Source organism: Theropithecus gelada, chromosome 19 (assembly GCF_003255815.1).
Source record: "Theropithecus gelada isolate Dixy chromosome 19, Tgel_1.0, whole genome shotgun sequence".
Classification (NCBI taxonomy): Eukaryota; Metazoa; Chordata; class Mammalia; order Primates; family Cercopithecidae; genus Theropithecus; species Theropithecus gelada.
The window spans coordinates 28948045-28961255 of record NC_037687.1 but is presented as its reverse complement, the minus strand read 5'-3'; the positions used below and the strand labels follow the sequence as shown (position 1 = coordinate 28961255).

Below are 13211 nucleotides of genomic sequence, written 5' to 3'. Positions count from 1 at the left end.
TTTTTTTTTTTTTTTTTTTTTTTTTTTGAGACGGAGTCTTGCTCTGTGCCCCAGGCTGGAGTGCAGTGGCGCGATCTCGGCTCACTGCAAGCTCCGCCCCCCTGGGTTCACGCCATTCTCCTGCCTCAGCCTCCCGAGTAGCTGGGACTACAGGCGCCCGCCACCTCGCCCGGCTAATTTTCTTATATTTTTAGTAGAGACGGGGTTTCACCGTGTTAGCCAGGATGGTCTCGATCTCCTGACCTCGTGATCTGCCCGTCTCAGCCTCCCAAAGTGCTGGGATTACAGGCTTGAGCCACCGCGCCCGGCCGATATCTGCATCTTATAGTGTTCCCTAAACATTCAGAAGGAGGCAATCAGTGGATGAGTTTGTGAAATATTTTGTAGATTCAACTGCAGTGTTTTCTCTTCTACCTAAACATTAGGCTGGGTTCTGGAAAAACCATGGGACATCTTCTTTCTTTTTTTTATAAGCAGGACTCTGTCTTCCTGACCTGAATATTATCTCCATGTTGGAGCAAGGGAAAGAGCCCTGGACTGTGGTGAGCCAAGTGAAAATAGCAAGGAACCCAAATTGGGGAGAATGCATGAAAGGCATGATCACAGGTAAGAGCTCAGATGGGCACAATGGAAGCAGCATGATGAAATTGTGTGTGTAAAACTCTGCAAGTGGGAGAGTTCTGTGGGGAAACAAATTTGATTTTCTGTGAGCTTCGAAATTTTTCTTCTTTCCTGCTTATCACTTTGCTCTCCAGACACGTATAAGTTTACCCTTTCACTCTCCACGGGTTGCTGCAGCTCAAACAGAGTAAAGGACAAGACTGTTATGATGAACCACAGTGTCATCTAAATTCTCTGAACTCTGATGCTTTGACTCTGTGGCGTGGGAAGGGCCTTTTCAAAGAAGTCTCTTTCCCGTGTGGTCTCTCCTCCTATTCTTGATTCCATCTGATCCTCAGTTCTCTGATCCATATAGATTAGAGCTCCATAGTCCTGATGCCTGGAGCTTTTCTGGTTCCACCTCATTTCGTATACTTGAAAGTGCTGGTCAGGAGATGGGGAAATATTGGTTGCCCTTCCTTTGAAGCTGGGGTCCTAGAACTGCACGGGACTGTCTTCAGCCCTCTGCCTGTTCAGGTCCCTGAGCCATTTTCTTAGTTCTTCTTTGGATACTCTTCTTGGGTTTGTGACAGGGGAATGAGTTGGGTCTCCTGAGATTGTTACATAGAAGAATTGTAAAGACAGTTGACACAAAGATCCTCTCTTTATTCTTAGTCCTATACAGGGAGCATATCTCTGTCTTCACACTCTTAGTTTGGGATCTGTGGACAGAGCAGAGTCTCATTTCAAGATCCCTCACAATCCAACTCCTGTGTTTTTCTCTGTCTTGTTTATGCCTTGGCTATTTCTGATCTTACATTCTCTTTTATGTTTGTGTGATTTTTTTGCCTCTGAGACTTGCTTTGAATAAACACATTTCTAGGGTCTGACATTTTATCCTTTTTTCCTGCTGTGATAACCCATCTTGGGGTTATGAATATCTCGTGGACTATCTTATGGAGTGGGTTTACTGGGTAAGAGAAAATTTTTGAAGGAGAGCACTTTGAGTAATGAGTTTTAACATCATCTTGCTACATACAGATGCAACTATTAAAGTCAGAGTAGAATGATCAGCATTTATCATGATATTCAGATAGCATCACAAGAGCCTGGTTTCTGAGAAATGTCACAAAAGTATCTCTCAAGGGTACTGTGGTAATGTTGATCTCATATACTAATGGTCCTCTTTTTTGAGCTAGCAGTGAATGGTGTAGGAATTTCTCCCATGCCGGGCGCGGTGGCTCATGCCTGTAATCTCAGCACTTTGGGAGGCTGAGGCGGGTGGATCACCTGAGGTTAGGAGTTCTAGACCAGCTGGCCAACTTGGTGAAACCCCGTCTCTACTAAAAATACAAAAATTAGCCGGGCATGGTGGCAGGTGCCTGTAATCCCAGCTACTCGGGGGGCTGAGGCAGGAGAATCACTTGAACCCGGGAGGTGGAAGTTGTGAGCCGAGATTGCGCCATCGCAGTCCAGCCTGGGGGACAAGCTGGGGGACAAGAACAAGACTTCATCTCAAAAAAAAAAAAAGAGGAATTTCTCTCAGGGAGAACATTGTCCAAGTTCACAGCTTCATCTCTGCAGGGTGGTTGCCTGAACCACTGCTCATGCCACACTTTTCTTCCCCAGTATTTTTGTTTACAGTGAGTACGACTTTGATCTTGAGGAAGCTCATGAAGTTGAATGAGACTTATTTTTTTTAAGTCCAGAAAGTTCGTTTTAAGCAGCCGTTGCTTTCATCTGATGCATTTTCATGTATTAGAAATGAACTTTGTTTTTATTTATGTAACGATCACTTCCATAGTTTTGAGGATACTCAGTTTTCTTTGTTTTATGTTTCTAGTGTGGTAGTGTTGTGTTGGGGAATGCATATTGTTTTATGTATTTTACAAGATTTCCTTCTCTAGTACACATGGTATAGCTCAGCAGCAGTTTCCCTAAAACTTACACAAACTCCATAGTGTTGTATTGACAGTTTCAGTTATTGCTTTTACTTCTGTTTCACCTGACTTCATTCCTACTATGAAAGTATATGTTTGTCAATTAAATTGATTACAGTTTTTAAGTTGGAAATTTTTAATATCTTGAACATAATTTTTTAAGTTACTGTCTTAATTGTGGAAATACCATTTAATAGATTGATCATTCTTTGTTATATGACATACATTGCTTTTCTGTAATAAGTTTCAGTTTCCTAAATATAGCTTGCTGAGTGTTCAAATTGCACTGTTTTTTTTCTTTATTGGAACAAATGCTATATTATAATGACTATTCTGTCTACATTCATGTCCATCATGTTATAGTGAATCATTATTTAAAAATCTAACTTTAGGCCGGGCGCGGTGGCTCAAGCCTGTAATCCCAGCACTTTGGGAGGCCGAGACGGGCGGATCACGAGGTCAGGAGATCGAGACCATCCTGGNTTTTTTTGAGAAGGAGTCTTGCTCTGTCGCCCAGGCTGGAGTGCAGTGGCCGGATCTCAGCTCACTGCAAGCTCCCCCTCCCGGGTTCACGCCATTCTCCTGCCTCAGCCTCCCGAGTAGCTGGGACTACAGGCGTCCGCCACATCGCCCGGCTAGTTTTTTGTTATTTTTTTAGTAGAGACGGGGTTTCACCATGTTAGCCAGGATGGTCTCGATCTCCTGACCTCGTGATCCACCCGTCTCGGCCTCCCAAAGTGCTGGGATTACAGGCTTGAGCCACCGCGCCCGGCCACTTAGCCCATTTCTTACACTTCAGACACTTCTCTACTATTTATAAAACCTATATATTTTTTTCATGATGCTCAAGCAATGAAGAATAAATTCTCTTAAAAAACTTGTATTGGGCCAGGAGCAGTGGCTCATGCCTGTAATCCCAGCACTTTGGGAGGCTGAGGCGGGTGGATCATTTTGAGATCTGAGGTCAGGAGTTCAAGACCAGCCTGACCAACATGGTGAATCCGTTTCTACTAAAAATACAAAAAAATTAGCCAGGCGTGGTGGTGCATGCATGTAATCTCAGCTAGTTGGGAGGCTGAGACAAGAGAATTTCTTGAACCCAGGAGACAGACGTTGCATTGAGCTGAGATCGTGCCACTGTACTTTAGCCTGGGTGACAGAGCAAGACTCTGTCCCTAAAAAAAAAAAGAAAAAAAAAACAAACTTGTATTTTGTCCAGAAAAGTTTTTCCTATATTTTCTTCTAGAATTTTTGTAGCTTGAAGTCTTACATGTAAGTCTTTATTCATCTTGAATTAATTTTTGTATATGATGAGAGATAGGAGTCCAGTTTCATTCTTCTGTTTATGGCTAGCCAGTTTTTCTAGCATCCTTGTTGAATAGAATGGCTTTTCCCAATTGTTTTTGTTGACTATAAAAGATCAGTTGGTTGTAGGTGTGTGGCTGTATTTCTGGGTTTCCTATTCTGTTTCATCGGATATCTTTCTATTTTAATGTTAGCATTTATATCTATAGATTTTCTATCTTAGCACTTTTTTCTGCATTCACAAGTGTTGGTATGTTCTATTTTCATTTTCCTTTGTTTTGAGATTTTTTAAAATTTCCCTTGTGATTTCTAATTTGACATATTGGCTGTTTAAGAGTATGGTTTTATTTGTTTTTGTTTTTGTTTTTTGAGATGGAGTTACGCTCTTATTGTCCAGGCTGGAATGTAGTGGTGCAATCTCAGCTCACTGTAACCTCCACTTCCTGGATTCAAGCGATTCTCCTGCCTCAGTCTCCCAAGTAGCTGGGATTACAGGCGTCTGCCACCACGCCTGGGTTTCACTATGTTGGCCAGGCTGATCTCGAACTCCTGACCTCAGGTGATCCACCTGCCTCAGCCACCCAAATTGCTGGGATTACAGGTGTGAGCCACCACACTGGCCTAAGAGTATGTTTTGTCCACATATTTGTTGATAATCTAATTTTCTTTCTTGATCTCTAGTTTTATTTTATTATGATGGGATAAGTTATGTTTTATGATTTTAGTCTTTAAAAAGTTTAAAAAATTTTTTCTTTTCCAATATTTTTTTTTGAAAAATGTTTCATATGCAGTTCTGAAAAATTTGTATTGTGCTATTTTTGGATGTTGTGTTATGCATATATAGGTTAGGTTCAATTTGATGTATAGTTTAGGTTCTCTAGTTCCTTATTTTTCTTTTTTTTTTCTTTTTATTTATTTATTTATTTATTTATTTTTATTTTTTATTATTATTATACTTTAAGTTCTAGGGTACATGTGCATAACGTGCAGGTTTGTTACGTATGTATACTTGTGCCATGTTGCTGTGCTGCACCCATCAACTCGTCAGCACCCATCAACTCGTCATTTACATCAGGTATAACTCCCAATGCAATCCCTCCCCCCTCCCCCCTCCCCATGATAGCTCCCGGTGTGTGATGTTCCCCTTCCCGAATCCAAGTGATCTCATTGTTCAGTTCCCACCTATGAGTGAGAACATGCGGTGTTTGGTTTTCTGTTCTTGTGATAGTTTGCTAAGAATGATGGTTTCCAGCTGCATCCATGTCCCTACAAAGGACACAAACTAGTTCCTTATTTTTCTTCTGTCTGATTGTCCTATTTATAAGTAAAAATAGGCCATTGAAGTCTCTTATTATTACTGTGAAACTACTTCTCCCTTTAGTTGTATTAATTTTGCTTCACATATTGAGGATTGCTATATTAGGCACATATTATTATATCTTCCTAGTTAATTAACCTTTTAATCATTATATAATGCCCTTTTTTGTCTCCAGTTTTGACATAAAGTCTATTTCGACTGACATCAGTTTAGCCACTGCTGATGTCTTTCTGTTACCGTTTATAGGGGATAACTTTTTTCATCGCTTCAATTCAGCCTACCTATATCCTTTGAATTAAAATGAGTATTTTCTGGATAGTGTGTAGCTGAAGCCAGTTTTAGAAATTCATTCAGCCAGTCTCTGTCTTCAGACTGTGGAGTATAAACCACTTACATTTAATGTAATTACTGATAGAAAAGGACTTATATTGCCATTTTGTTAAGTGTTTTCTGTGTCTCTTTTAGATTTTTTTTGCTCTGTTTCTCTTACTGCCTTTGTTTTTGTATAGTTGATTTTTTTTTTCCTGAAATGGTTTTACTTCCATTGCGTGTGTCTTCTATACATTCTTTGTGGTTACCGTTGCAATTACAGAAAACACTTTTGATTTATAACATCCTATTTTAAACTAATAACAGCTTAACTTCAATTACATACAAAAATGACTTTTTTACAGATCTGCTTCCATGTTGTGTTTTGTCTTTTTTTTTTTTTTCCTTTTTGTGGAGAACGGGGTCTCGCTATATTACCCAGACAGGTCTCGAACTCCTGGGCTCAAGCTATCCTCCCGCCTCTGCCTCCCTGAGAGCTGGGATTACAGGCGTGAGCCACCACGCCCGGCCTCCATGTTGTGTTTTGATATCCCAGTTACTTTCATCGTATATACTGTGTCTCCATTGACATATATTTCAACCTTGACAAGAGTCTCCTGCTTTCTTTGTTTTCTCAAATCTTCGCCTGTTGTGCTAGGGTCCTCATTCTGCACCCCATGTCTCCTTGTACTATCATTCTTGTACTATCAATAAAGTTTTATGGTATCATTATGTGTGTGTACGAAATGAATTCATCCATCTCCTCTTCATGGCAATTTTCAAGTTTTTTCTTAAGGACTGAATTATAAGAACAGTCTTTCACATATCTCCTGATAGGTAGGGTTGTTGAGCATATACCTGGAAATAGAACTCATGGGACATTCAATTTGATAAATTTCATAGCAAATATTATAGAGACATAATCTGTTTTCTTCCCATATCATCACACCACCTCCTTTTTAATTGTCTTCCCTTGTCCTGCACCTATAGTGTATTTCTCACATTTAAGTATTAATACAATGCTACTTCTACATTAGTTTCTCTTTTCTTCCAAAGCCAGGATTTTAGCTGTTTCTTGTGCAGTTACATTCCCACAGCTCTGCGAGCACACAAACCTTGCTGCCCCATGCTTATTACTCCTTGCTCTCCCGGCTTGCCCTTTCTCCTCTTGGGCCTTTCCTAACATATTACTTTGGTCCAGATGGACTACCCAGTTACTGCCTAGCATATTAATTTTATACTTCCATTATTGCAGAACTCCCTCACCTCCTATGCTACTCTCATTCTGTAAGGGGTCACCCCTACTCATTTACTTGACCATTGTCTGATAACACTGCCTAAATCAATATGTGCAGGGGATGATGACTCAGAAACCGTTCGTTATTCATGACGGATGGCTGAATAATGCTTTTGGCAACATAGCATTGCAGGGAGCTGAAGGTTCATGGGACGTGACCAACTCAGCATTCCACTGGAGGCTATATGATCAAACAGCAAATTGTTTATCATGAATGCAGGATGTGGGCAAACTCATGACTGCTTCTGCTGACAGAAGTTTTGCTGGAGGCAATCACTCCGTGGCGCCAAGGTTATCTACTGTGATATCTAGAGCCTGTTGTTTGAGGAATGCAGTCTTGCAAACCTACTTTGGGCTGAGCAGCTGACCCCTTCTTCCACCCTCCTTCTCACTATCTCTCTTGCTTAGTAAATACAGAGGGCTGTGTAAAGCTCAGGGCCCTTGTCCACTAGAGGCAAGGTGCCCCCTGACCCCTTCTTCCAAATATACTCTTTTGTCTCTTGTCTTTTATTCCTGCATTCACCCCCTTTGTTCAGTTCCCCTAGGTCCATGTGGGTTACATAGTGGCACCCCGAACAGCGACAGAATCAGGTGCTCTACACAAAATGGCTCTTGAATTATTTCTATACTCTTGATATTTGGGTTGACCTGTTATCTGCACTGCTTGTTTGGGAGTTGTTTTTAAAAACATGTTTGATCTTGCAAACCCAGGTTCTCATATCTTACTTTCTTTGTAAATTGGGTATAGATACATAAATCCTGTGGGCATATTTAGTGTGCTTGTTTGTTAAATAATGATAACTTACCTAAAGACTTTTTAAACAAGTTAATGCTGTTAGCTAGCTTAGAATATTGCATGTTTTATAGTAAAGACTCACAAATTTGTTTAATAATGTGTATCAACATTGTTTCATGTTTATAATGAGATAGCGTATTGGCTTTACCTTAGTCAGCTTGGCTAGCTATATCAGATACCATAGATAGGATGGTTTAAACAGCAGAAATAGACTTTTCACAGATCTAGGTGGTGCAAAGTTCAACATGTCAGAGCCAGCCACTTTGGTTCTAGGTGTGGGCTTTTTTCTGGTGTGCCATGGCTGACTCTTTTTGTGTTCTCATGTGGCAGAAAGATTGCCATGCAAAAAACAGAAGCTTTTTCACGTCTCTTCTAATTGCATTCCTGAAGTTCTATGCACCATCCTGACGTAATTGCCACCCAAAGACCACACTTCCAAATACTATATCACATTGAGGATGGGACCTTAACATAGGAATTTTGGCAGACATAAGTCTTTATATCAGAACAGTCTACATTGTATCTGTAAATTTTCATTTTGCAGTTTGTTCCAAACAGTGTTGTCTTTTATCTTAGTTCATACATTTTCCAGGTGCAATCTCTGTATCATACATGTTTTGTGGCCAATGAACTGGATAATTAAAGACAATGAACAGGACTGGGTACGGTGGCTCATGCCTGTAATCCCAGCACTTTGGGAGGCAGAGGTGGGCAGATTGTTTGAGCTCGGGAGTTCCAGACCAGCCTGGGCAACATGGCAAAACCTCATCTCTACCAAAACTACAAAAAAATTAACCGGGCATGATGGCGTGCATCTATCTGTGGTCCCAGCTCTCAGGAGGCTGAGGTGGGAGGATCGCTTGAGCCTGTGAGCTGGAGGTTGCAGTGAGGTGAGATCATGCCACTGCACTCCAGCCTGGGTGAGAGAGTGAGACTCCATCTCAACCAAAAGCAAAAAAAGACAATGAATACATAGGGAGTTGCTCTATTGTTTGTTACATAGTTGTAGGCACGAAATCATAACTGGAATTTCTGATTTCCTTTCCCAAGTTTTATTCTTTTTTTGAGGCAGTCTCTCTCTGTCGCCCAGGCTGAAGTGCAGTGTCGCAATCTTGACTGACTGCATCCTCCCCCTTATGGGTTTATGTGACTCTCATGCTTCAGCCTCCTGAGTAGTTGGGATTACAGGCATGCACCATCACACTTGGCTAATTTTTTATATTTTTAGTAGAGAGACAAAGTTTCACCATGTTGGCCTGGCTAGTCTCGAACTCTTGGCCTCAAGTGATCTGCCCGCCTTGTCCTCTCAAAATGCTGGGATTATAGGTCTGAGTCACCATACCTGTTCCCTTGTTTTTTTTTTTTGAGATGGAGTCTTGCTGTGTCGCCCAGACTGGAGTACAGTGGCGAAATCTCGGCTCACTGCAACCTCTGCCTCCTAGGTTCCAATGATTCTCCTGCCTCAGGCTCCCGAGTAGCTGGGATTATAGGCATGTGCCACCACGCCCAGCTGATTTTTACTTTTAGTATAGACAGGATTTCACCATGTTGGCCAAGCTAGTCTTGAACTCCTGACCTTGTGATCCACCTGCCTCGGCCTCCCAAAATGCTGGGATTACAGGCGTGAGCCACTGCGCCTGGCTGACCTGTCCCCAATTTTCATTCTTTATTATGTTATATATTTACCTTTCTCTCATCCAAGTACTAACCAGTTCTGACACTGCTTAGCTACTGAGATCAGATAGATCAGATGCATTCACGGTGGTATGGCCATAGACATATTTACCTTTCTTTTATCTTTAAAAGCCAGTGATCTCAACGTATTTTCTAGTTATCATATGCTGCCTCTAGACTATAAGTTCTTGCTTATTATTAATGGAGAATTGTTTAGAATTTCATACTATAAATTTGTATTTTGTGGTTGTTCATTATTTACCTGCTGGTTTTATCACAGGCTATTAGAATGTTTTATTTATTAATTTATATTATGATTATTAATTAGTTAATATTTACCATTACAGTATATCTTGCTGTGGTTTTAGTATTTATTTGTATGAAATAAATATATGTAACTTTTTTCTCTTCTATTATGAGGGAGCCATATGTTTACTGCAGTTGGTGTGTCATTTGGGGTCAGTGGTTGCAAAAGACTAGTTTTGGTGCTCATATATGTTTGCACAACACAAGTCTTTTGGTCAAAGGATATTTGAAACTAGGCTTTCCTAAAATTGATTTGAATTACATGTGATCATCTTTACTACAGAATTCTATTCATTTTGCATTTCTACAAATAGAAGATCATGGTAGAAAAGTTTCACAACTTGCTAGTATATTATGTTTAGTGTAGTATGTTTTCAGTATAAAATAATATTTACCAATAATAGTTATTTTAAAACCCCATGTTCATTATATTTTGCAGGTATCTCTCCTAAACGTGTGATCAAGGAATTACCACCAATACAGAACAATAACACAGGAGAAAAATTCCAAACAGTGATGTTGGAAGGACATGAAAGCTATGACATTGAAAATGTTTACTTCAGGGAAATCCACAAAAATCTACAGGACCTTGACTTTCAATGGAAAGATGGTGAAATAAATTGTAAAGAAGCACCGATGACCCATAAAAACAATCTTACTGGTACAAGAGCTCGACATAGTCAAGGGGACGTAGAAAACAAGCATATTGAAAATCAGCTTATATTAAGCTTTCAGTCCGGTCTGGCTGAATTGCAGAAATTTCAAACTGCAGGGAAAATTTATGAATGTAATCAAATTGAGAAGACAGTTAATAATGGTTTTTTAGCTTCACCACTTCAAAGAATTTTTCCTAGTGTCCAAACCAACATTTCTAGGAAATATGGGAATGATTTTTTGCAACTTCCGTTACCTACACAAGATGAGGAAACATACATTGGGGAAAAACCTTACATAGGTAATGAGTGTGGCAAAGCCTTTAGAGTGTCTCCAAGTCTTATTAATCATCAGATGATACATACAACAGAGAAACCTTACAGATGCAATGAGTCTGGCAAAGCCTTTAATCGGGGCTCACTACTAACAATACATCAGATAGTCCATACAAGAGGGAAACCATATCAATGTGATGTATGTGGCAAGATCTTCAGACAAAATTCAGATCTTATAAATCACCGGAGAAGTCACACTGGAGACAAGCCCTACATATGTAATGAATGTGGCAAGTCGTTTAGTAAAAGTTCTCACCTTGCAGTTCATCAGAGAATTCATACTGGAGAGAAACCTTACAAATGTAATCGATGTGGGAAGTGCTTTAGTCAAAGTTCCTCTCTTGCAACTCATCAGACAGTTCATACTGGAGACAAACCCTACAAATGTAATGAGTGTGGCAAAACCTTTAAACGGAACTCAAGCCTCACTGCACATCAGATAATCCATGCAGGAAAGAAACCATATACATGTGATGTATGTGGCAAGGTCTTTTATCAAAATTCACAACTTGTAAGGCACCAGATAATTCATACTGGAGAGACACCTTACAAATGTAATGAATGTGGCAAGGTCTTCTTTCAACGTTCACGTCTCGCAGGGCATCGGAGAATTCATACTGGAGAGAAACCTTACAAATGTAATGAATGTGGCAAGGTCTTCAGTCAACATTCACATCTTGCAGTGCATCGGAGAGTTCATACTGGAGAGAAACCTTACAAATGTAATGAATGTGGCAAAGCCTTTAATTGGGGCTCATTACTCACTATACATCAGAGAATTCATACCGGAGAGAAACCTTACAAATGTAATGTGTGTGGCAAGGTCTTTAATTACGGTGGATACCTTTCAGTTCATATGAGATGTCATACTGGAGAGAAACCGCTCCATTGTAATAAATGTGGCATGGTCTTCACTTACTATTCATGCCTAGCACGTCATCAGAGAATGCATACCGGAGAGAAACCTTACAAATGTAATGTGTGTGGCAAGGTCTTCATTGACAGTGGAAACCTTTCAATACATAGGCGAAGTCATACCGGAGAGAAACCTTTCCAGTGTAACGAATGTGGCAAGGTCTTCAGTTACTACTCATGCCTAGCACGTCATCGGAAAATTCATACTGGAGAGAAACCTTACAAATGTAATGATTGTGGCAAAGCCTATACTCAGCGTTCAAGCCTCACTAAACATCTGGTAATTCATACTGGAGGGAACCCTTACCACTGTAATGAGTTTGGCGAGGCTTTTATCCAAAGTTCAAAACTTGGAAAATATCACAGAAATCCTACTGGGGAGAAACCACACAAATGTAGTGAATGTGGTAGAACTTTTAGTCATAAAACAAGTCTGGTGTACCATCAGAGAAGACATACTGGAGAGATGCCATACAAATGTATTGAATGTGGGAAAGTGTTTAATTCCACTACAACCCTTGCAAGGCATCGGAGAATTCATACTGGAGAGAAACCTTACAAATGTAATGAATGTGGCAAGGTCTTCCGTTACCGTTCAGGCCTCGCACGTCATTGGAGTATTCATACTGGAGAGAAACCTTACAAATGTAATGAGTGTGGCAAAGCCTTTAGAGTACGTTCAATTCTGCTTAATCATCAGATGATGCATACTGGAGAGAAACCTTATAAATGTAATGAATGTGGTAAAGCTTTTATCGAAAGGTCAAACTTGGTTTACCATCAGAGAAACCATACTGGAGAGAAGCCATACAAATGTATTGAATGTGGCAAGGCATTTGGGCGGCGGTCTTGCCTCACTAAACACCAACGAATTCATTCTGGTGAAAAACCTTATAAATGTAATGAGTGTGGCAAATCTTACATTAGTCGCTCAGGCCTTACTAAACATCAGATAAAACATACTGGAGAGAACCTTACAACTAAACTCAATGTGGAAAGGCCTTTAGACGTTGTCCTAACTTCTGGGATCCCCAAATAATTTATACTTAACTGATATAATTTGTCTATTTGTCCCTTCCCTTTGAAGTCTCATGTGGAATTGTAATCTCCAGCATTGGAGGTGGGGCCTAGTGGGAGGCAACTGGATGATGGGGGTGGATTTCTCAAGAAAGGTTTAGTACCATCCCCTTGTTGCTGTCCTTGTGATAGTGAGTTCTCATGAGGTCTGGCTGTTTAAAAGTGAATGGCAGGGCCAGGCGCCTGTCTCATGCCTGTAATCCCAGCACTTTGGGAGACTGTGGACGGATCACTTGAGGTCAGGCATTCGAGAGCAGCCTGGCCAACATGGTGAAACCCTGTCTCTGCCAAAAATACAAAAAATTAGCTGGGCTTCATGGTGGGTACTTGTAGTACCAGCTACTCGAGAAGATGAGTCAGGAGAATTGCTTGAACCCTGGAGGTGGAGGCTGCAGTGACCCGAGATCGTGCCACTCCACTCCTGCCTGGGCAACAGAGTGAGACTCCATCACACACACACACATGCACGCACGCATGAAAGTGAATAGCACCTCCCTCTTGTTTGTTCCCCTTCTGGCTATGTGACATGCCCACTCCCCCTTCACCTTCCACCATCATTTTAACCTTCCCGAGGCTTCCCCAGAGGGTGAGCAGATGGCAGCACCATGTTTCCTGTAAAGCCTACAAAATTGTGAGCCAATTAAACCTCTTTATACATTAGCCTCAGGTATTTCTTTCTAGCAAT

At 40.7% G+C, this 13211-nt stretch overlaps 1 protein-coding gene across 2 annotated transcripts in view; it reads left to right on the top strand.

Annotated features, from left to right (window-relative positions):
• ZNF841 (zinc finger protein 841) overlaps positions 1 to 13144 on the top strand; it is a 19681-nt gene extending 6537 nt beyond the window's left edge. The window contains exons 3-5 of one of the 2 annotated variants that reach the window (XM_025369114.1): positions 478 to 606; positions 9985 to 12122; positions 13100 to 13144. In XM_025369114.1, the coding sequence (XP_025224899.1) occupies positions 478 to 606; positions 9985 to 12122; positions 13100 to 13144 (2312 nt within the window). Of the gene's footprint in view, positions 1 to 477; positions 607 to 9984; positions 12574 to 13099 lie in introns of those variants that run through there. The other variant, XM_025369113.1, reaches the window with a different exon arrangement.
• Positions 13145 to 13211: the final 67 nt, after the last annotated feature.